Below are 22,696 nucleotides of genomic sequence, written 5' to 3'. Positions count from 1 at the left end.
CTCTTGATGTAGACAGAGCACTACTTACTCCTGAACTTATGCATGGGGGGCTTTTGAGTTGTAGAAATTGTCTCCCTGGTAAAAGTTTGGTCAGACTTCACCCTGCTACTTCTACCATTGGTGTTGTCCTTGTTGACTGCTTCTATTTTCTTGAGACAGCAGTAATGCCTTGTCATAGTTTTTCCTCCTAATTCTTACAGTATTTCTTTTCATAGAGATCTGCTTTCATCCAGCCCCACCTTTGAGCATTTGTAGGCCAGACTGAGATCAAGAGTCTATTTTCAGGAAAAGTATAACCAGCAGATAATATTCTACTTAAAAGCACTTTCTGCTTTTAAAAAATTCTCTCACAAAAACTATATTATGATTTGGAAATTAAGTAATTTCTATTTCATTTCACAGCCTCAAGTTAGGAGTTTTTGTACACTTCAAACTGAACTTTTCTGAGTTACTGACTAAATCTTAATTGTTTTCCACCAGACGGTCTGCCAAATCCCGAAGCAGAAGCCCATACTCATCTAGGCATTCAAGATCTCGTAGCAGGCACAGATTGTCTAGATCCAGAAGTCGTCATTCTAGCATTTCTCCTAGCACACTAACTCTGAAGAGTAGCCTGGCAGCTGAATTGAACAAGAATAAAAAAGCACGAGCTGCAGAGGCAGCACGAGCTGCAGAGGCAGCGAAAGCTGCAGAAGCAGCTAAGGCTGCTGAGGCCGCTGCCAAAGCTGCCAAAGCTTCAAACACTTCTACACCTACCAAGGGGAACACAGAAACTGGTGCCAGTGCATCACAAACCAACCACGTGAAGGATGTGAAGAAACTTAAAATTGAGCATGCACCTTCTCCCTCAAGCAGTGGAACTTTAAAAAATGACAAGGCAAAAACAAAGCCACCTCTTCAGGTAGCAAAGGTGGATAATAATTTGATTGTAGATAAAGCCACCAAGAAAGCAGTTGTAGTTGGAAAGGAGGGTAAATCTGCTGTTACAAAGGAGGAACCAGTATCTCTTAAAGAGAAAACCAAACCACTTACACCAAGCATAGGAGCCAAGGAGAAGGAGCAACATGTGGCTTTAGTGACCTCTACCTTACCACCCTTACCTTTGCCTCCCATGCTGCCTGAAGATAAAGATGCTGATAGGTAAGTGCAAAAAATTTTGTCAGTGACTGTTTAAAGAAAAATCTAAGTTTGAAATTATTTGACCCCACCAAAAAAATTTTATAATGACTGTTAGTAAGTGAATTAATTTTCTTTATTGTGTACAACTTAAAATGAAGCACATGGCTTGTAGGATGACAAAATTATAGCTTATGCTAAGAATTCCAGGTAAAAATTGCCATTGTCCTGGGATACAATGTATGTTTCAGCTTGAGCTTGAGAATTAGAAATGTTGGTATTTTCTTTGGCTGAGTATTCCTTGGTGATCCTACCGGAGATAGGACATTTTATGAGAGAGTCTGTCCTGGTTGATAATAGCGTGTGTCTTGGTTATTCTAAGTGTTTTCATTGGCCTTATAAATTTATTACTTTAGGTGGCTTTACGAATACATCACTTTTTAGTGTTTTATTGACTTAATTTTTTGCAATTAGAGATTAATTACATATTACGGAAATGTGTTTATGCTTTCCTTTAAATTGTTTACACATTTCTGCTGTGAATGTTGGGGGTGTGGCTTGTACTTTATTTTGAAACATTTTTAAGAGGATGAAGGTAAGAGTAAATGTAAATGCAGTTCTAAGAATGTTTCTCAAATGTATGGTAGGATAGAAGCTTTATGCTGTTGTGTGATATTTGCCAATTGACTTAAATTAACCTTTTTCATTCTTATTTTTATGAAGAAATTATAGCTGTTCCCCTCCCCTTCCCCTTTTTGTTAAAAAGCAACTATATGGTCAGTTTTCCTAGCTGACATCTGAGAATTTGAAAACAAGTGGATAGAAATTCCATGTGGGCAGGTCTTGCAAGTGCTCACTTTGGCCAGCATTATGACAATTTTATAATTTCAAACAAACAGAAAATAAAGTATTGAATATAATTTCTGTGTTTCATGCCCTCTGAGGCATCTTTTTTCTACAATCAAAAATGTTGCTGAGGGACCCCATCCAATATGATCAGGTGTTATCCAGTTATACTATACTAATTGTGGTATTTGCAGGTTTGACTGTTCTCTAGGAACACCAAAGGGTCATAAGAGTAGTGATTTGTAATTTTGATGACTCCTGGAATGGGCTGTCCAGGACAGAGAGGCATGAATGCAGAATTGAGTCACTTCATTAGTGAGAATAAGCCAGTTGCTGAGAATCTAGTGATTCTGGACCAGTGAGACTGGTTGTTCTCTACTTTATTTTTCATATGTGCTACAGGGGTAAATTTTTAGTGGTGATGTTTTTAAGAATTCAGGATGTGCCCAGGTGACTGCTTATTAAGGAGGATATTCTTTGTGCCTCTGTTTTTAACAAGATGGTGGCACATTTCATACTTGGCCATTAACAAAATTTTTTTGACCCACCTTCTTTTCTGTCTTTTCTCTTTTATTGTGTCTTTGCTCTTTTTGCTTTGAAAGTGTTTGTATGTTTCAAGCATATTGAAGTTTTTTAAGACTCCTGAGTACTACTACTGACATGTGCGGCCAAAGATTGATTCAACATCACTTATAGCCACTCTTCTTTTTTTTTTTAATTTTATTATGTGTATATATTTTTAACATCTTTATTGGAGTATAATTGCTTTACAATGGTGTGTCAGTTTCTGCTTTATAACAAAGTGAATCAGCTATACATATACATATATCCCCATATCTCCTCCCTCTTGCGTCTTCCTCCCTCCCTCCCTGTCCCACCCCTCTAGGTGGTCACAAACCACCGAGCTGATCTCCCTGTGCTATGTGGCTGCTTCCCACTAGCCATCTGTTTTACATTTAGTAGTGTATATATGTCCATGCCACTCTCTCACTTTGTCCCAGCTTACCCTTCCCCCTCCCCGTGTCCTCAAGTCCACTCTCTACGTCTGCATCTCTATTCCTGTCCTGCCCCTAGGTTCATCAGAACCATTTTTTTTTCTTTTTTAGATTCCATATATATGTGTTGGCATACGATAATTTTTCTCTTTCTGACTTACTTCACTCTGTATGACAGACTCTCGGTCCATCCACCTCACTACAAATAACTCAATTTCGTTTCTTTCTATGGCTGAGTAATATTCCATTGTATATATGTGCCACATCTTCTTTATCCATTCCTCTGTCAACACTTAGGTTGCTTCCATGTCCTGTCTTATAAATACAGCTGCAATGAACATTGAGCCACTCTTCTTTTTGATGCTCCAAATTTGATGGTCTGAAATTTGGCCAGTGGGAACTCCTTTATGCTAACTCCTTTGTCCTTTTGATATGACTCATTTTATTTTTGAGTGCTTCCTTGCTTCCTAGCCAAACAATATCTTTTAGGCTCGCTTTGAACTTTGCTTCTCTCCCAGCCCTGGAATCCATTACTCTCCGAAAATCATAAGATAGACTGTTAACTATATGTTTACATGTAATAAATCATTTTTTTAAAAATTAGGATCATACCATGCACAATATTCCTTCACTTCTTTTTTTTTTTTTATTTTAATGTGTTGGAGATCTTTCCAGGTTGGTAGAGATAGGTTCAATATTCCTATACATGGAAGTGGATGCATCACTCTCTTATTAACTATTCTGTTGATTAATGGATACTTAGATTTATAATTGTTTGCTATTAAGTTCTCCTTATACATTAATATTTTATGTACATGTGAGCAATTTTTATAGGATAGTTGTGAGGTCAAAGTATCCACATTTAAAAATTTGATGGAAACTGCCAAATTGAATCTTAGTAAGATTGTGTACCAATTTATGCACCCAAGTTTATGAAATTGCTTCAACTAACACTAAATATTGCCAATTTTGAAATGTTGAAAATCTTTAAAATATGTGATTAATTTTGCATTTTTCTGGTTATTGAGCTATAGCATCTTTCTAAACACTTGTTGGCTTTATTTTTCAGTGAATTGCTTGTTCATGTTTTATACTGACTTTTCCTTAAGATTATTATCTTTTTTCTAATTGATTTATAGGTACTGCTTATGTTAGGGATCTTGACCTGTGCCTCTCACAGTCTGTTGCTTGTCTTTGAGACTTATTTTTGGTTTTGGCTACATGGGTGTTTTCCATTTTGAATGTAGTTGGAGCTATAATTTTTCCTTTAAAACTTACAGGTTTAAAACATTTTTAAAGGTTAACTCACATCTCACAGAAATTTGTTTTTGGTTATTATATGTAGAAGAAAGACATGGTCTGATTATGTGCTCTCTCGCATCACCCCTGGACTAATAGATCAGTTGTTGCTAATGGCATTTACTGAATAATCTATCTCACTGATTTGTGGTGCCATATATAAAAATTCTTATAGATATCTGTGTGTTTCTGGACTCTATTTTCTATTAACATATTGTATTATTTCTTTGCCAATACTTTTTTGTTTTAACTTCTTAGGTGCATAGTATGTTGGCCCTCAAAGTCAGATTTCTATTATAGGAGTAGGTAGGTAATGTAAAAGTAAAAGGATGGAGTAAATTACTGGTTAGTGAATAACCCGGCCATTCAGCCTCAACTTCAACACTGTTATAAATGAACTTGGGCCCAGTGTTGGCATTTTTTGCCCTTATTCTTAGACAGATTTTATGATCATTTGGCTTGTCTTGCTTGATTTTTGTTTGGGGCTTGGTTAAATGCAATGATTAATTTGGAGACTGACAGATTTACAGGATTACAGTTTCCCATATGAAAACATCATTTCTTTTCATTCATTCTGGTCTAGTTTTATGTTCATCAGCCATATGTTTTAATTTTCTTCTCTTGGTCTTATACATTTCTGGTTAAGGCATTTTGTTGTTTTTTGTTTCTGTAGTATATGGAGACTTTTAAAAACTCATCACATACCCTATTTGGTTATTGCAGGTATTCAGTGAAAATATAATGTGTTTAATTATATAGTGTTATTTTTTGAAACTAATATCTCATTTCTCTTAAGTCTGGGAGCCTTGCTGAATTTGGTAGTTCATATAATGATATATTTGAATATAGGCAGTCTTTTAAATGTTAAATTATAAGTAAAATTAAGACTTCTAGTCTCCCCTCCCCCCCATTGATTTGAATTTTTGGACAAATGCAAATTTTGGACTGAGGTCTAATTACAAGTTAGAGACTACAGTTCTCTAAATAAATTATTTTAAATAGAATTATTTTCAGACAGAGTTCAAGTGGTACCTTTTCTAGAAAGAAGCTTTTACTGTCTTTCAGTCCTGAGTTAGCTACCCTTTAGTACCATATTACTCTGGAAATTAGTCTGTACAGTACTTTATCCTGCTGCTTTCTGATGCCTCCAAAAGACTGTAACCTCCTTTCTGAGAGGAACTGTATGTATCTTAATGTATTTGTGAATTGTTTTGTTGTTAAACTATAGTGCCTATGTAATACCTAGCACATAGACGTGTATAATGAATATTTGTTGAATGGAGGGACATGAAAATTGAAAAGTGGGCTATATGACACCATTACTATAAAAATACAACTGCAATCCAATTTCCTTTTGAGCTTGTTTTCCCTATTAAAGATTACTTTCTAGTAACATGGGGTTGTGAAGGAAAGTCACAATTTTATTGATAAATAGTTTTTATCAGATGGTATTAAAAGACCGTATATTGTACAATAATATTAAAGTCCAACATGAGTAGCAGAAGTTATAATTAAAATGAAATGATTTATATTGTTAACATCATTAGTAGTTTCTGACCACAGTAGTGTAGTTTCACTAAAGTTTTTAATTCTGGGACTCATAACTGCTATGAAAGTATGTGAAGTCCAAATTTTATTATCATTGTAATATTCTCTTTCAACATGTTATATTGTTAAACAGATTTTGTAGTGTCTGAGAGGTTTAAAATAATCAATTACCAGGTTAAGATACAGTTAAAAAAATCAGAGGTCTTAATACATTCAAAAAAGTATAAAACTAACTGAGCTTAATTTTCACCTGTAATTCTGATAAGCTAGAGCCTTAAAAAATTTTTTAAAGAATCATTGTCCAATTCAGGAAAAATTAATTCTGAAAAGGGATGAAGCTAAATTTGTTCTTTGTAGTTATTTAAATGGGCCAGATAAATAATAGCATGTGGTTTATTTATTTCTTAAAACAAAATAGCTTTTTGTCTGTCTACCAGAATCAAACCAAATGCTATTATAAAACTAATGAATTTTCCCATAAAGCATGACTAGTTGACTTTCAGTTTTAATTTACAGTTTTATAGTAATTCTATATCTTTTTAAAAAATAGCCTATTTTTTAGAACAGTTTTAGATTTACAAAAAAGTTATAATGATATTACAGAGGGTTCCCATATACCCTCCACTCAGTTTCTTCATTATTAACATCTAGCATTATTAGTATGGTACATTTGTTACAATTAATGAACCAATATTGATACATTATTAGTAACTAAAGTCCATACTTTGTTCAGATTTCCTTAGTTTTTATCTAATTCTGTATCATTTTTGCCCCCAAATTTTATATTTTTGCAGTTGAATATAGTATATTATTTTAGCTGGAAAGTAAAGAAACTCGGTTTAGCCTTTGCCATTGTGTGCTATATAAATGCATTTTTATTTCTCAATGAAATAAATTTTTGTGTTTTATTTGTCTGACTCCTTTCTTTTTAGCTTACGAGGAAATATTTCAGTAAAAGCAGTTAAAAAAGAAGTAGAAAAGAAACTACGATGTTTACTTGCTGATTTACCACTGCCCCCTGAGCTACCAGGAGGAGATGATCTCTCAAAGAGTCCAGAGGAAAAGAAAACAGCAACACAGTTACATAGTAAAAGGAGGCCTAAGTATGTGCTTGCTTTCTACCTGCTCTTAAATTGGCCAGAGATGATTCTGGATCATCATAAAATTATAAAGTCCAAAATTAAGATTTAAAATAATAAAAAGTGTATTCTTTCAACTTAAGTATATGAATAACTTTTATTGGAGCTTTGAAAAAAGTTTTTTTTCCTAATTGCCTGAGTACTTATTCAAAATGACTCATAATACCAAACTAAATTTTCCCTCTCAGTTTGTAATGTATTAATTTCTTGGGATATTATATATGTTGAAGAAAATTTCTATAATTAAGATATTTAAAAAACAAATATTGAAATTGGGCAAGGTGGAAATCAGCATTCAGTGAGCCCAGACAAAATTAGTAATGGGCAAGCTGCTATGTTTTCCTTTGCTTTTATTTGCTCCCATAACTAAATGCATTCTTGATTTTGCAAGAGGTGGAGTGGAAGAAGGTTTGAAATCTGTATCCTAAATTAACTTCAAGTAAGTGCCTAGAGATAACTCTTTCCCTTGAAACCTGTTCATCAGTTAAGGGCAGAGGGAGAATGATGATTCCTTTTTTTATTTCTGCTTAACCAAGGGAAAGTGTAAGTAAGACTTTGAGTTAGATCTGATTTTAGAATTGCTGTTTCAGGTAGTGTCTAGTATAAGAATATGAGGTGATTTTCTAGTGTGGAGTAGAAAGCTAGAAAACTTTAAAAAGAGTCTCTCCTTGAGTATTGTAGCTTTATTCCTTTACTTAAATTCTCTTACCTGCCCGAATATTAAGATACTAAAAATTACATTCTTTTTGAAGAATATCAAATATTTGTTATATATAATACATACTTAAAGTGTAAATTCCTAAGAGTTGATAATATTAATATTTTTATACTCTCTTAGACTGAAAATCTTTCTGGTGCTTCCATTTTTAAGATAATTTTATCTAGCCATAAGTCTAAATTTGTCAATACGCTTTATGGTTAGATTTTTGGTAATGTTCATTATTAAACTTCTGGTTTTTGAAAGCAGATAAATATATACACATTGTCAATGAATGAAAAAATACTCTGGAGGTTGTTTAGAGAACTTTGAATCTTCGAACCGGTGTTGGTTTTGTCCCCTCACTGAAAAATTATATTGTATTTCTGAAAGTCCTTCATACAAACTTCATTACTTCTCTTTCCCACTTTAAGTGTTAGTCTACAGAAGGAGAGTCAGTATGGAGAAATACCTTGACTTTCAAGATAATTTATAATACCACCTCACGGTGTTGCCTGTCTTAGATGATCACAAGTATGCAAGGGTGAGGGGAAATAAATGGTTTAAGATTGGGTATGGAGGGTGGATATTGAGTATTAAACAGTTTATTCACTTTGCTTGATTGTATATAAAAACTTCAGAACTATATTTGATAGAATATGTGGGCCTCGCTATGGTGAAATCAAAGAAAAAGACATTGACTGGGGAAAACGCTGCGTGGATAAATTTGATATCATCGGAATTATTGGAGAAGGTACCTATGGACAAGTTTACAAGGCCAGGGATAAAGACACTGGTAAGAATGCCAAATGCTTTGGATCTTTGGGCCTATGGAATGTGCTTAATTCATGTTTCTCTTCTAATGTATAACTTGAGGAATTTTCAGAAAAAAAAAGTTAAATTTGAATTTATCATGGTATTGTTTCATCTTGTTTTTTGTTTCATTTTATGTATGCACTTATGTAAGATATGAGTACATGTAATGGGGTGTATATACATACATGGTTTTTTGTTTTGTTTTTTTTTTGGCTGCATTGGGATCTTCGTTGCGGCATATGGGATCTTTCATTGTGGCGCGTGGGCTCTTTGTTGCGGCATGCAGGCTTGTCTCTGGTTGTGGCGCGCAGGCTCCAGAGCGTGTGAGCTCAGTAGTTGCGGCACACGGGCTCTCTAGTTGTGGTGTGCGGGCTCCAGAGCACACAGGCTCAGTAGTTGGGGCATGCCGGCTCAGTTGCCCCATGGCATGTGGGATCTTAGTTCCCCAATTGGAAGACCGATTCTCCTCCTTTTTTTTTTGTATTTAATAAATTTATTTATTTTATTTATTTATTTTTGGCTGCATTGGGTCTTGGTTGCTGTGCGCGGGCTTTCTCTAGTTGCAACGAGAGGGGCTACTCTTCGTTGTGGTGCGCGGGCTTCTTATTGCGGTGCCTTCTCTTGTTGCGGAGCATGGGCTGTAGGCGCGCGGGCTTCAGGAGTCGTGGCTCGCGGGTCCTAGAGCGCAGGCTCAGTAGTTGTGGTGCATGGACTTAGTTGCTCCGTGGCATGTGGCATCTTCCCAGAGCAGGGCTCGAACCCATGTCCCCTGCATTGGCAGGGGGATTCTTAACCACTGTGCCACCAGGGAAGCCCCGGAAGGCTGATTCTTAACCACTGGGCCACCAGGGAAGTCCCCTGAGAGAAAGTTTTAAAAGGCCTTGGGGCAGAGGAAAAAGTAACTGTGTTAGACACCATGTATTTTACTAATAAATGGTGCTTAGAGTCAGTGTTTAATCTTTATTTATAATTTCTTGTTGAAGTAAACCAATAGATAAAATAGCATAGGTGTTTGAGGGCACTTAGTATAAGCGAGGCTACCTTATGCATAGAAACTCTGAAGGCAGTTATAGCATGCAGCAGTAAAGTAATATTTATCATGATGATTCTGCATTATCAAAAGAGATTAAATTATAAAACAAGGAATCATACATTTTAGATTTCTATTAAAAAATCAAGTAATTTTTAATGATTAAAAGGAAAAACGTCCTTCCTTTGGAAAATTTGTAAGTACAGAATTCCTTCTTTTTCCCCTACAAAGAAGTGGAATGAACAAACTTCTGTTACAGTGAATTTTTTCTTATAATAGGATTTGTGTGTGTTTCAATATTTAGATTATCTGATACAAAACTCACTCATATGTAAATTATGAGGCCATTTAGTGTTGTGGGAAGAGCACATAGTTTTGAGAGAGCTAAACCAGATTTTGAATCCCAGTTTTACTACTGGGTAACTGGGCATCTTTGGACAGGAATAGATCTGAGCATATTTTCTTATCTGCACAATGTCCAGAGTTTTCTCATCTGTTCAGAGAGATTTTATGCATGTATAAGCATATTAGGTATATTTAGCCTCCCCTCTTCACTTTTTAAAAAATGGCAGTGTAATATATCTACTCTTTGTTATCTAGCTTTTTTCATTTAATATATCTTAGTGTAAAATAACAGTGCATATAGACCTACTTTATCCTTTTTAACAGTTGTATAATATTCCATAGTTTGATAAATATCCCTTAATTTATTTAACCAGAGACTTTTTGAACCATAAATATTATCATTTGGTATATTGGAAACTAAAATATATTTTGTGGTTTGTAATTTCAAGAGGTAGGAACTGAAATTATGAATTAAAATAAAAATTTAGGGAATTCCCTGCTGGTCCAGTGGTTAGTACTCCACGCTTGTACTGCAGGGGGCATGGATTTGATCCGTGGTCAGGGAACTAAGATTCCCACAAACTACCTGGTGCAGCTGAAAAGAAAAAATAAAAATAATATTAAAAAATAAAATAAAAATTTTAAATGTTACTTAGTTTTGTCAGCTGGTAACCTGATTTTATTTACTTTTCTAATAGGAGAAATGGTAGCCTTAAAAAAAGTACGCCTGGATAATGAAAAGGAAGGCTTTCCCATTACAGCAATTCGAGAAATTAAAATTCTCCGGCAGCTTACCCACCAGAGTATTATCAATATGAAGGAAATAGTGACCGATAAAGAAGATGCTTTGGATTTTAAGAAGGATAAAGGTATGTGTGCATATTTACATAACCAATTCTGTGTATTCATGATTTTGCTAACTTATAGATTTTGATATTGACCATTTGAGGATTTATTAGGTACATTAAAAATATTGCCTTAATATCAAACTCTATTAAAATTTTTTTTAATTTATTTTATTAAACTATAGTTGATTTACAATATTGTATTAATTTCTGCTGTACAGCGAAGTGATTCAGTTTTACGTATATATATTCTTTTTCATATTCTTTTCCATTATGGTTTATCACAGGATATTGAATATAGTTCCCTGTGCTATAAAGTAGGACCTTGTTGTTTATCCATTATATTTGTAATAGTTTGCATCTGCTAATCCCAAATTCTGAATCCATCCCTCGCTCCGCCTTCCATCCTCCTAGGTAACATCATACTTATTGGTATTACAGATGAAATATTCACTAGCAATATTTTTTTGGGGGGGCCTCAATATATAATTTTTAGTCTTTATTTTTTAGTGATTGAGAAGCAGTTTATAGTAGTATTAGAATATATTTACCTTACATTTTTAATGTTATAATGTCTCAACATACCAGGAAACTTTGTGGTAGGCATATGTATTATTTCTAAAAGTATGGCGGCAAAAATGTTAACCTGAAATTGCTTTTGATAATCTATAGTGGTATATTGTTGGCTTTTAGCAAAAAAAAGCTGAAAAGAAATTAGTGTGCTTTTTAAAGTAGCTAACATAGGGTATTTGATGGGTGAAAGAAATGCTCTACCTCCAGCAGGTTTTAGATCTTTAGAGTAAGATTTTGGAACTAAGGTTGACTCCCTTATAGTCAGTGGTTTTCAAAGAGCAGAATTCTTTTTGAAACTAAATCTAACATAAAACAGATTAAAAAGTAGGTATGTTCTGATTGAACATGGTACTTAGCCTCCTCCCATCCCCAGCTATACGCATCCACAATCTTATTCTTCTGGGGAACACAGTAGAAAAATGATTGTTGTTATGTATGGTAACCATTTTTTATGAAGGAACCTCTGTTTGAAAGTATTCTGTATGCCCTATGGAGATCATCAGAATCATCTTTTTAATTGATATACCTTCCATTAGTTTTTTTCCCACAATAAAGCCCATATTTCTTAGTCTGACTTTGAACTGGGTTTGTCTTTTTCATGTTATTTTTCACTACTTCTTATTGTGTAGTAGAAAGGTTACCTGTTTGACTTGGGTTAGAATGTCTGGGGTTAGAGACTTAGCTTTTCAGCAAGGCCTTTAGCCCTTCTGAGCCTGTTATTTCTTTACCCATTAAAGGGAAACATTATTTCTCTTACTGTATAGTGAGAATTAAATTAAGATTTTATGCATGAGGGTGGTGTGCAAATACTGTTTTTCATTAATCTTGTTCTATAGCCAAATTAATATAGTTGCTTTTCCTCCACATACCCTGGACCTCTGTTTTCGTGATCTGTGTGATCATATCCCTGTTTATTTCTCCAACCTCAACCCCAATCCAGTTTTTCTCATTGCTCACCAAACTCCATTCATATCGCTCGTTTGAGTCATCAGATATGCCAGTGCACTTCTCTGCCCTGAAGCCTTTCTTTACACTGGGCATACACCTCTCCAGCCCCAACACACACACAAACACACACGCACGCACGCACGCACGCACGCGTGCGCACGATTTAAAAGGCAAATTTCTCGTTCTCTAGCTCTCTGCCTGAATGTTGCTTTATTCATTAGTGAGGTCTTACCTGACCAATCTTCCCACTTTCCACCACAGTGGCCTTAAGAAAACATGGTTAAGTGGTTTCACCATGGGTATATTTTTGTGCAGAAACCTATAGATGCTGAAGGAGCTTCCTCTGAAATAATCGAGGGAATGCAGGCGAGACAGACAAACTAATTCTAAATTTTTTTCCTAATGTTTTCATCTTCAAGCAGTTGCATTTCTTTTTACTCTCTTTGAGGGAATCTTTGAACTATTTTGTCTGTTTCTCAGTCTTTTTACTGTTAGTGTGAGGTATAAGAAAACATTTCCTATACCTCTAGGTCTTTAGTTTCTGCGTGGGATGCAGTTACTTGTATTAATTTCAGTAGTCTTGTGTTCATACTTCCCTGTTCATAAGGTCTTTGAACTAGACTGTTAATTATTTTGCAACAGAAGCTTTGCTTTGTTATTTTCTTCTTTCCACTGAGGATTATGAATTTACAGAAAAATGATTTCTGAATGAATGTAATAATATTCAATGAAAAATTTTAATGCAGTTTATAATTCTCTGGGTAGAGGACACTTTTTGTTTGGCAGTTATATGCAGTATAAAGTAAAATGTTAGTCATTGATCTCCATATCAAAATGTAAATATTTAGTACTCAGATGAAAAACAAACACTGAAATAATGGTATCACTACAACAAAATAGTATTTTGGTACTTAAAATTAACATAATATCCTGGGTAACGAAAACCAGTATTAAAATTACTTTGTACAAATTAAGTTCGCTGTAATGCTCTCAATACTAGTGTTTGTTTAATGAGGGAATTTGAGTAATCTTTTAATTTGGAATTTTTCTAAATATCAATAAAACAGTTTTCTATAGTAATGCTTATGGTAGAGTGTCATTATATGGTTGAGGGAAGCAGTCTTAAATGTCACTTTCTCTGTAGTCTCTTGATTCTCACATGGTGCTCCCCTATGCTTGCATTCCATGTTATACACAGTTCTATAACGATATTTTCTATTTCAACTTAGTCATTATGTTTTCATCTCTTATTCCTATTGAAGTGCCTGCCTGAGGACAGAGACTGAGTTTTATTCTACTTTGTGTTCATAGTGTGCAGCACACAGTAGGTTATCATTAAATTTTGAATAAATGAATGAATGAAATACAAAGCTGAGAATGTTCTGTGGAGTAGATAGAAAGTTAAAGACGGGTGCGATTTGGATAAGTAGGGAGGAGGCCATTCTAATTCATAATTGTCATAACGTGTTTTATGAGGCAATGAAAAATTGGCATATCCCCTAAAAAAAAAAGTCTTGCTTCAAAATTATCTTCCCTGCCTCATTTTCTTAAAAATCTGAATTCATTCCCATAATATAGAACTGCTAATATTTTGTGGGTTTTGTGATGAGAGCATTGTTGATCGATTTGTTCATTCTTTCCGTACATGTTTATTGTGCCAGTTCTAGACTTGGGCTGGCCAATACAGTAGCCACTAGGCAATATGTTTATTTAAATTTAAATTAATTAAAATTAAATAAAATTAAAAGTTCAGTTCCTTAGTTGCATTAGCCACATTTCAGGAGCTCTGTAGTTATACATTACTACTGACTGCATTTTGGATAGTGCAGCTGGAACGTTTTCATCAAATCAGCAAGTTCTAATAAATAGTGCTTGAGATACACAAGGTAAAAAAAAAAATCTGGTCCCCGACTCAACCGAGTTTCTGGGAACCAGGTGGATCAGTACTTGCTAGAACTAAACCAGACTAATATATGAATGACAGGCTTTTTTCTGCCCAGAAGTTTTCCCTTATTGTTAACTCTGTTAATCTGTAATTGCCAGGATTTCAGTTGTAGGTGTTGAGTTTCAAAAAAAAGAGAAAAAATTTAATGCAGGCTGTGGGATCTACCAAATAAGCAAGAGAACTTTGTTAAGGAGTCTGTACCTACCAACTGTGTACTGTGTCTTCTTTTTTTTTTTTCCTACCTTAAAAAAGAAATGAACTTGCAGGTTATTTTATTAAAGATAAAATTTTCCTGTGATGGTGGGGCCTCCAGCAGCATGTTGAGGCAGGATGGAAAGTCACTTGTAAGTTTAAATTTCTTGTATACTGGGGGCTGCCTATATTATGTTATTCATTTTGTCATGTAAAAGATAAAACTTAGTCTCAGTTGTACAATTTATTTGTATCTGATATTTTATGTGAAGTTTCCAGTTAAGGCTCTAGGCCAGGGATGCGTAGTTTTAAGATCCTATACCCTCTTTTTGTGCAGTAGTACTATTATTTAGAATTAGTAACTTTTTTTGAGTGGGGCAGGGAAGGAGAAAGAAAAATGTTAGACTTTCTTTTCTTGATTATAAAAGTGATGTTTATTGTTATAAATTTGGAAAATAAAATGACCCAGATATTATCACTATTAAAATTTTCTATATTTTTCCTAATGTGTCTTCTCTCATATTTATGATTATTTATTCCCAAGCTGAGGTTCTGCTTCTTTCATTAATAACATGCTTTTTTATTGGAATAATATGTCACTTGGATGGACCATATTTCATTCCTCCATTGTTGCATATTTAGGTTCTTTCAGGCATTTCAACTACTGTTTTCTATATTGAAGTGTTATACTGGGAAATTCTAGCAGTGATTTGTAGCTATTCGTATACCTTTAACCAGACAAGGGACTTTATCTGCTAGAAAAAGTCCTAACCAATTCTGAATTATAGGTTTGGTGAGAAATGAAGTAGTGAGTGAAGTAGTGAGCGATAAAGGTCCTGTATAATGAGCATATATAATCCTAGCAGTCAGTGAGTCCATAGACATTGGAACCAGATTTCCTTCCTAGAATATGTCCTTCTGCATAAAACTTTTATTCACATCTGATTATTCTCTTAAATTGATTATAGAAATGGGATTATTAGGTCAAAGGATTTGAACTTTGCAATTTCTTAACACATATTACCAAGTTGTTTTCTAGAAGGGATGCGCCGGTTTACACTCTCAAATGTAGAGCAGGAATAGAACAGTCTAGGAATAGAAGGGAACTGCCTCAACTTGTTAAAGGGCCACTATGAAAAATAAGGATGTCTGCTTTTGCCACTTCTGTTCAACATTGCCAGGGAAATAAGGTAAGAAAATGAAATAAAAGGTAACCAATTGGAAAGGAAGAAGTAAAACTATCTCTAATCAGTTTGTGTGTGTGTCTGTGTGTGTGTGCACATACACACAATATAGAAAATTCTATGTAATCCACTAAAAAACTCTTAGAACTAATAAATGAGTTCAGCAAGGTGGCAGGATACAAAATCAATATACATAAATCTGTTGTAGTTCTGTACACTAGCAGTGAACAATCTAAAGTGAAATTAAGAAGACTTTAATTTATAATAGCATTAAAAAGAATAAAATATCTAGGAGTAAATTGACAAAAGAAGTGTAAGGCTTTGTACCTTGAAAGCTACAAAATATCATTGAAAAAAAATTAAAGAAAACCTCAATAAATGGAAAGACATTACAGGTTCATGGATCAGATGCATACTATTCCCCAAATTGATCTACATATTCAATGCAGTCTCTCACAGAATCCCAGCTAGCTTCTTTTCAGAAACTGACAAGCTGATCTTAAGATTCATATGAAAATTCAAGAGGTAAAATTGTCAAAAAAATTTAGAAAAACAAAATTGGAGGACTCACACATAGTGATCTCAAATCTTACTACAAAACTAGAATGATCAAGACTGTGTGGTACTGGCTTTAGGAAAACATTTAGATCAGTGGAATAGAATTGAGGGCTTAGAAACCAACCCTCATATTTATGGTCAGTTTATTTTTGATGAAGATACCAGCACAAGTCAGTGGAAAAGAACAGGCTTTTCAACAGTCAATGCTGGGTCAAGTGGATATACACATGCAAAAGAATGAAATTGGATCCCTTTCTCACATACACAGTAATTAACTAAAATGGATCAACGATCTAAATATAAGAGCTAAAATCACAAAACTCTTAGAAGAAAATGTAGGAGTAAATTTTCATGATGTTGGATTAGCCAAAGCCTTCTTTTTTTTCTTCTTTTTGAAAATATTTATTTATTAATTTTATTATTTATTTGGCTGCGCCGGGTCTTAGTTGTGGCATGTGGGATCTTCTAGTTGCGACATGTGGGCTCTTAGTTGTGGCATGCGGGATCTAGTTCCCTGACCAAGGATTGAACTCAGGCCCCCTATATTGGAAGTGTGGTGTCTTAACCACAGGACCACCAGGGAAGTCCCTCCAAAGCCTTCTTAGTTATGACAAAAAAAGCAGAAACTATAGGAAAAAAATAGATACATTGGACTTCATCAAAATTTAAAACTTTTGTGTTTTGGTGGACACCGTTGGGAAAGTGAAAAGACAACTCAGAATGGGAGAAAATATTTATAAATCATGTATCTAAGGGGCTTGTCTCTATAATATATGAAGAACTCTTACAACTATATAATAAAAAAGATAGCCTGTTTAAGAAGTAAGCAAAGGATCTCAAAAGACATTTTTCCAAAGAAGATATACAAATGGCCAATAAGCATATGAAAAGATGTTCAGTATCATAGTCATTAGGGAAATGCAGATCAAAACCGCAATGAGATACCATCTTATACACACTGTCAGATGGCCATAATAAAAAGGAGAAGTATTAACAAGTGTTGGGGAAGATGTGGAGAGATTGGAAGACTCATACATTACTGGTGAGATTGTAAAAAATGGTACAGCTACTTTGGAAAGCAGCCTGACATTTCCTCAAAATGTTATGTGTAGATACCATGCGACCTAAAACTTCTACTCTTAAGGATATATCCAAGAGAAATAGAAACATGTCCACACAAAAACTTGATACCAATGTTCATAGCAGGATAATTCACAGTAGTCCCAAAGTGTAAACAACCCAAATGTCAATCAGTTGATGAATAGATAAACAAAATCTGGTATATTTATACAGTTGAATATTATTCTGCCACTAAAAGGATTGAAGTACTTACACCAACAAATTGGATAACTTAGATGAACTGGACACATTTGTAAAGACACACAACCTACCAAGAATCATGTAGAAATAGAAAATCTGAACAGACCAGTAAAGGGATGACTCTGTAATAAAAAATCTCCAACAAAAAAAAGCCCAGTACCAGATGGTCTTACTGGTGAATTCTACCAAACTTTTAATGAAGAATTAACACCAGTCCTCTCCAGACTATTCCAAAACACTTCAAACTCATTCTGTAAGGCCAGCATTACTCTGGTACCAAACCTAGGCAAAGACTACAAGACAAGAAATCTATAGACCAATAATTTTTCTGATGACTATTCAGCAGACTAAATTCAGCAGTGTATTAAAAGGATTATACATTATGACCAAGTGAGATTTATTCCTGGAATGCAAAGATGATTCAATATATGAAAATCAATCAGTGTAATACACTACTTTATTACAGTGAAGGGGGAAAATCTACATGATGATCTCAGTAGAGCATTTGACAAAGTTTAACACACTTTCATGATAAAAACACTCAACAAACTGGGAATAGAAGGAAACTGCATCAACATATTAAAGGCCATATATGAAAAGTCCACAGCTAATAACATCATACTCAGTGGTGAAAGACTAAAAACTTTTCTAAAGTCAGGTAGAAGACAAGGATATAGTTTTCCCAAGCTATCCGAAAGTAGAGTGTTCTTGTGAAACCCTTTGTAAGCTCAAATGGCATAAAGGGAAGAAGCAATTACCTTAGGACATATCTTGCTAATGGAATCACAAAATAAATTGAAATAAAGCACAGGTGCTCACAGACACAGTTCAAAGTTATGATGGCTTGATGCTGAGTGTAGTTGCCAGGGAGGGGGCTTGGTAGTGCCACTCTCACTGCTTAGGGTACATGCTGCCTCTGTAACAGCTCACTGCAAAATCAACACTGAATGCTATTTTTGCTTTTTACCTTTCTTTTGTAAAAGCAAAATTCCTCTGATTTCTTTTGATTAGCGAAAACAGATACTGATGTAGGTCTGTCATAAAAGCAAAGTGGCATAAAGCAGACTTTCCAGAAATAGGGGATACCTGTACCTGCTTTTGTTGCTTCTGTTCACAATAGTGCTGGAAGTCCTACTCAGAGCAAATAAGCAAGACAAAGAATAGATGCCCAGATTAGAAAGGAAGAAATAAAATTACGTCTGTTCATAGACAGAATGGTCTTATGCGTAAAAAACCCTAAAGATTTCACATACACACACACAAAGTTAGAATTAATAAATGAATTCAGCAAAGTAGCAGGAAACAAAATTAACATGCAAAAATCAGTTGCGTTTCTATACTCTTAACAGTGAAAAATCTGAATAAGAAATGAAGAAAACTTCCATTTACAATAGCATCAAAAATAATAAAATACTTTGGAATAAGTTAATCAAGGAAATGAAAGTATTGTACACTGAAAATTACAAAATAAGAAGTTAAGGATGACACCAATAAATTACAGATATTTGTGTTTATGGATTAGAAGACTTAATAGTGTTAAGATATCACTACTACTCAAAGTGATCTACAGATTCAGTGCAACTCTTATGAAAATTCCAACGTTGGTTTTTGCAGAAAAAGGTTTATTTGCTTTATGTAATTTTAAAAGTATGTAAAATATCAAACATATACATAAATTTAAAAATGGTATAATGAAATAACATTCCATGTACCCACTGCCCACCTTTAACAATTATCAACTCATGGCCAATCTTGTTTATATATAATCCCATATCACAGTGATCTAAACTACAATCTTGGGCTTCCCTGGTGGTGCAGTGGTTAAGAATCCGCCTGCCAATGCAGCAGACACGGGTTCGAGACCTGGTCCGGGAAGATCCCACATGCTGCAGAGCAACTAAGCCCGTGTGCCACAACTACTGAGCCTGCGCTCTAGAGCCCGTGAGCCACAACTACTGAAGCCCGCATGCCACAAGTACTGAAACCCGCGTGCCTGGAGCCCATGCTCCACAACAAGAGAAGCCACCACAGTGAGAAGCCTGCGCACTGCAACGAAGAGTAGCCCCTGCTCGCTGCAACTAGACAAAACCCATGTGCAACAACAAAGACCCAGTGCAGCCCCACGCAAAAAAAAAATTTAGGCTATTATCACAAAAGTAAAAATAAAAACAACAGAAAATAAAAACAGAAAATAACAAGTGACAAGATGTGGAGAAGTTGGAACCCTTGTTCTTTGCCAGTGGGAATCTGCAACAGTAAAGCTGCTATGGAAAATGATAACGGTGATTCCTCAAAAAATAGAATTACAATACCATATGGTCCAGCATTTCCACCTTTGGGTTTATACTCAAAAGAATTGAAAGCAGCATCTTCAAGAGATTTTGTACCCCATGTTTATAGCAGCATTATTCACAGTACCCGAAAAGGGGAAAGCAACCCAAGTGTCCTTGGATTCATGTATTGATAAGCAAAATATTTATATGTAATAAAGTATTATTCAGTCTTAGGGAGAGGATTCTGACATATGCTACAACACGGATGAAGCTTGAGGACATTATGCTAAGTGAAATAAGCCAGTCACAAAAGGACCAGTATTGTGTGATTTCACTTCTGTGAGGTACCTGAGGTAGTCAGATTCATGGAGACAGAAAGTTGAATGGTGGTTACCAGGGAGGGAGGTGAGAATGGGGAGGTATTTATTGTTTAATGGTTGCAGAATTTCATTTTTTCAAGATGAAAAGAATTCTGGAAATAGATGGTGGTGATGGTTGCACAACAGTGTAAATAAGCTTAATGCCACTAAACTGTACATTTAAACATAGTTAAGATGGTAGATTTTATTTTTATTTTACCACGATTTTTAAAAATGAAATACTGATTGATATATGCTGCAACATGGATGAACCTTAAAAATACTATGCCAAGTGAAAGAAGCCAGTTACAAAAGATGATGTATGATTCTGTTTATATAAGATGTCCAGAATTGGCAAAGCGAGAGAGATAGAAAGTAGATTGGTGGTTGTAGGAGACTTGGGGAGGAGCTTGGAAATGGAGAGTGACTGCTAATTGGGTATGAAGTTGTTATGAGGTGATGAAAATTTTCAAAATTCATTGTGGTGATGGTTGGATGACTATGAATACATTAAAGATGTTACTTAGGACAAGAAAACCCCAACTAGCTCCCAAGAATTTTGATAAAAATGCTATATAAATTGAGAGGGATAAGTATTGTGGGGAGGGACAGGGTCTTTTATAGAAGATGAGGCTGGAAAGGTAGGTTAGGACCAAAAATGATGTTTGACTTTAAATACTATGCAGAGGAACCAAAATATTAACTTCCACTTTTTTCCAAAAAAAAAAATATTGTGTTTTGACCAATGTTTATAGTGATTTTATTTGATCTTTGGCAATCTGATAAGTAAAAATAGTATTCAGTCTTTTTAGTAATTATTTTTATTACTATGCAGGTTGACTGAACAGTTTTCTGTGTAGAAAACTGTTTTCTGTGCCATTTATATTTCTTTATCCATATATTACCTTTTTGTGTCCTCTGCCCATTTTTAAATTAGAGTATCAGTGTTTTTCTTAATTGATTTTAAATGTTTTTTTTTTTACTTAGTACAAATGTTCATCTTTTGAGTGATTTACATAAAAACTATCCTGCCATCTGGTTTTCTTGCTCTCCATGTGTTTCTTAGGTTACTGATCAAAAAGTGTTTGTTGAGTTGAATTGAGGAGAAAAATATTTATGAAACAGATTGTAGTGTGTTCCAGAATAACTAAATGAACCTTTCATGATTGTGAATTTTGCATGATCAGTAAAAGTTATAGGAAGGTGCTTTAGTTACATCAATAAAATATAGCAAATAATGCTTTTAAAGGAAAAAAATTAAAATCTTAACTAGTAATGACTTCCTCCTTTGGGTTACAAGGAAATACAGAGTTAGCATCATGTGTTGAAATTTAGAGGTAAAGAACATAGGTCAGAATGTGTAGGTGCCTGTCGGAAGATATGATCTATGGTGAAAGGATTGTCAGGAGTTTAAAAGGAATCTGTAGGGAAGTAGGTAAGGGGTAAGTGGAGATGGAAGGGGGAGGGGGGTTCCTTTTCCCTGCCAATATTTCCTGAATAGCTGAACAAGAAATATGTTATTTTTGGGCAGATGTTATAAGGTAATAGTAATGGGAACTATGTATAATGGTTAAGAGTATAGTTGGAATTCTTGCTTCTTCCACTGTTACGTACTCTCTGTTTTCCTCATCTGGAAAATGGAATAACAGTACCTAACTCATAGGTTTGTTGTATCAAATGAGATAAACTGTGTGAAGCACTTAGGTTAGAATATTGCACATAGTAAGCACACAGTAAAGTTTACTGTTATTATAGCTTGGTGGTTGATTGATTGTGAGGGCAGAAATAGATCAATTATATAATAATTTTTTATAATTAAGCAGAAAGGGTGGATGTTTGGGAGAAATGAATATTTCAGTTTTAGTTCTTTAGTGAAATTTTATTTTGTGGATATCATATATCAGGAATGGTGCTGACCCAGAAGTTAAAAATAAAGAAACATTTTCCTGAAAGCCTAGAAGTAGTCTCTGTTTCTAAAAGTTGTCAAGAAGGGTGAAAAACTTGTCACGTCTGACTAGCTGTGATTGATTGGTTAACCCACCAGAAGTTAAAAAGTGAGTTCATTGGTTGATCAAACCCAGGCAGTGAAAAGGAAGTCAGAAGAGTGAAACTCAATATCAGACAGTAGGACAGATGCCAGTTGCAGAAGCCATAGAGTGCTATGACCATCAATAAGGAGAAAGAATTCTGCTAAATTCTGTGGTGGGGAAAGGCAGGTGGTGAGGGGTGGAAGTGGCAGAGCACCACTTAGGGCATCATTACCATTTCGGGCACTGAAATAAAAGACAGCTGTTATATCGCCCTATGGTTTTTGAGCCCTCTCTGAGGAAGCGAATAACACCTTTTTCTTCATGGCATAAAGAGGATGGGACACTCAGCCTGGGGGATTGTTTCACTTTTGCCATTTCGTAGGTGTGTGATAATGGGCAAATTATTTAGCGTCTCTATGCCTTGTGTGTTACAAGGAGATAATAATACTTTCCGAGTAATTGTGAAGCTTAAATGAGATAATATGTGAAGTATTTTCACCTCTGTAGTAGTTTACCATTCTTTATGCTTACCATAAAGTCAGCCTAGCACTAGAGTACTAGAGTACTCTAGAGTGCTATGTACTAGCACTCTTAATATGATATGTTATAGAAGAGACTTAATATAATAGTTGATCTAT

At 34.8% G+C, this 22,696-nt stretch overlaps 1 protein-coding gene across 2 annotated transcripts in view; it reads left to right on the top strand.

Annotated features, from left to right (window-relative positions):
* The window catches only part of CDK13 (cyclin dependent kinase 13), a 110,089-nt gene that overhangs the window by 29,135 nt on the left and 58,258 nt on the right, over positions 1-22,696 (top strand). For both annotated transcript variants that reach the window (XM_019940661.3, XM_019940660.3), the window contains exons 2-5: positions 481-1,140; positions 6,737-6,907; positions 8,297-8,436; positions 10,530-10,700. In XM_019940661.3, coding sequence (XP_019796220.1) covers positions 481-1,140; positions 6,737-6,907; positions 8,297-8,436; positions 10,530-10,700 — 1,142 coding nt within the window. The remainder of the gene's footprint in view (positions 1-480; positions 1,141-6,736; positions 6,908-8,296; positions 8,437-10,529; positions 10,701-22,696) is intronic.

This window comes from Tursiops truncatus, chromosome 9, assembly GCF_011762595.2.
Source record: "Tursiops truncatus isolate mTurTru1 chromosome 9, mTurTru1.mat.Y, whole genome shotgun sequence".
NCBI classification, from domain to species: Eukaryota; Metazoa; Chordata; class Mammalia; order Artiodactyla; family Delphinidae; genus Tursiops; species Tursiops truncatus.
The sequence above is the reverse complement of the archived record's forward strand: the minus strand, read 5'-3'. Positions and strand labels throughout refer to the sequence as shown.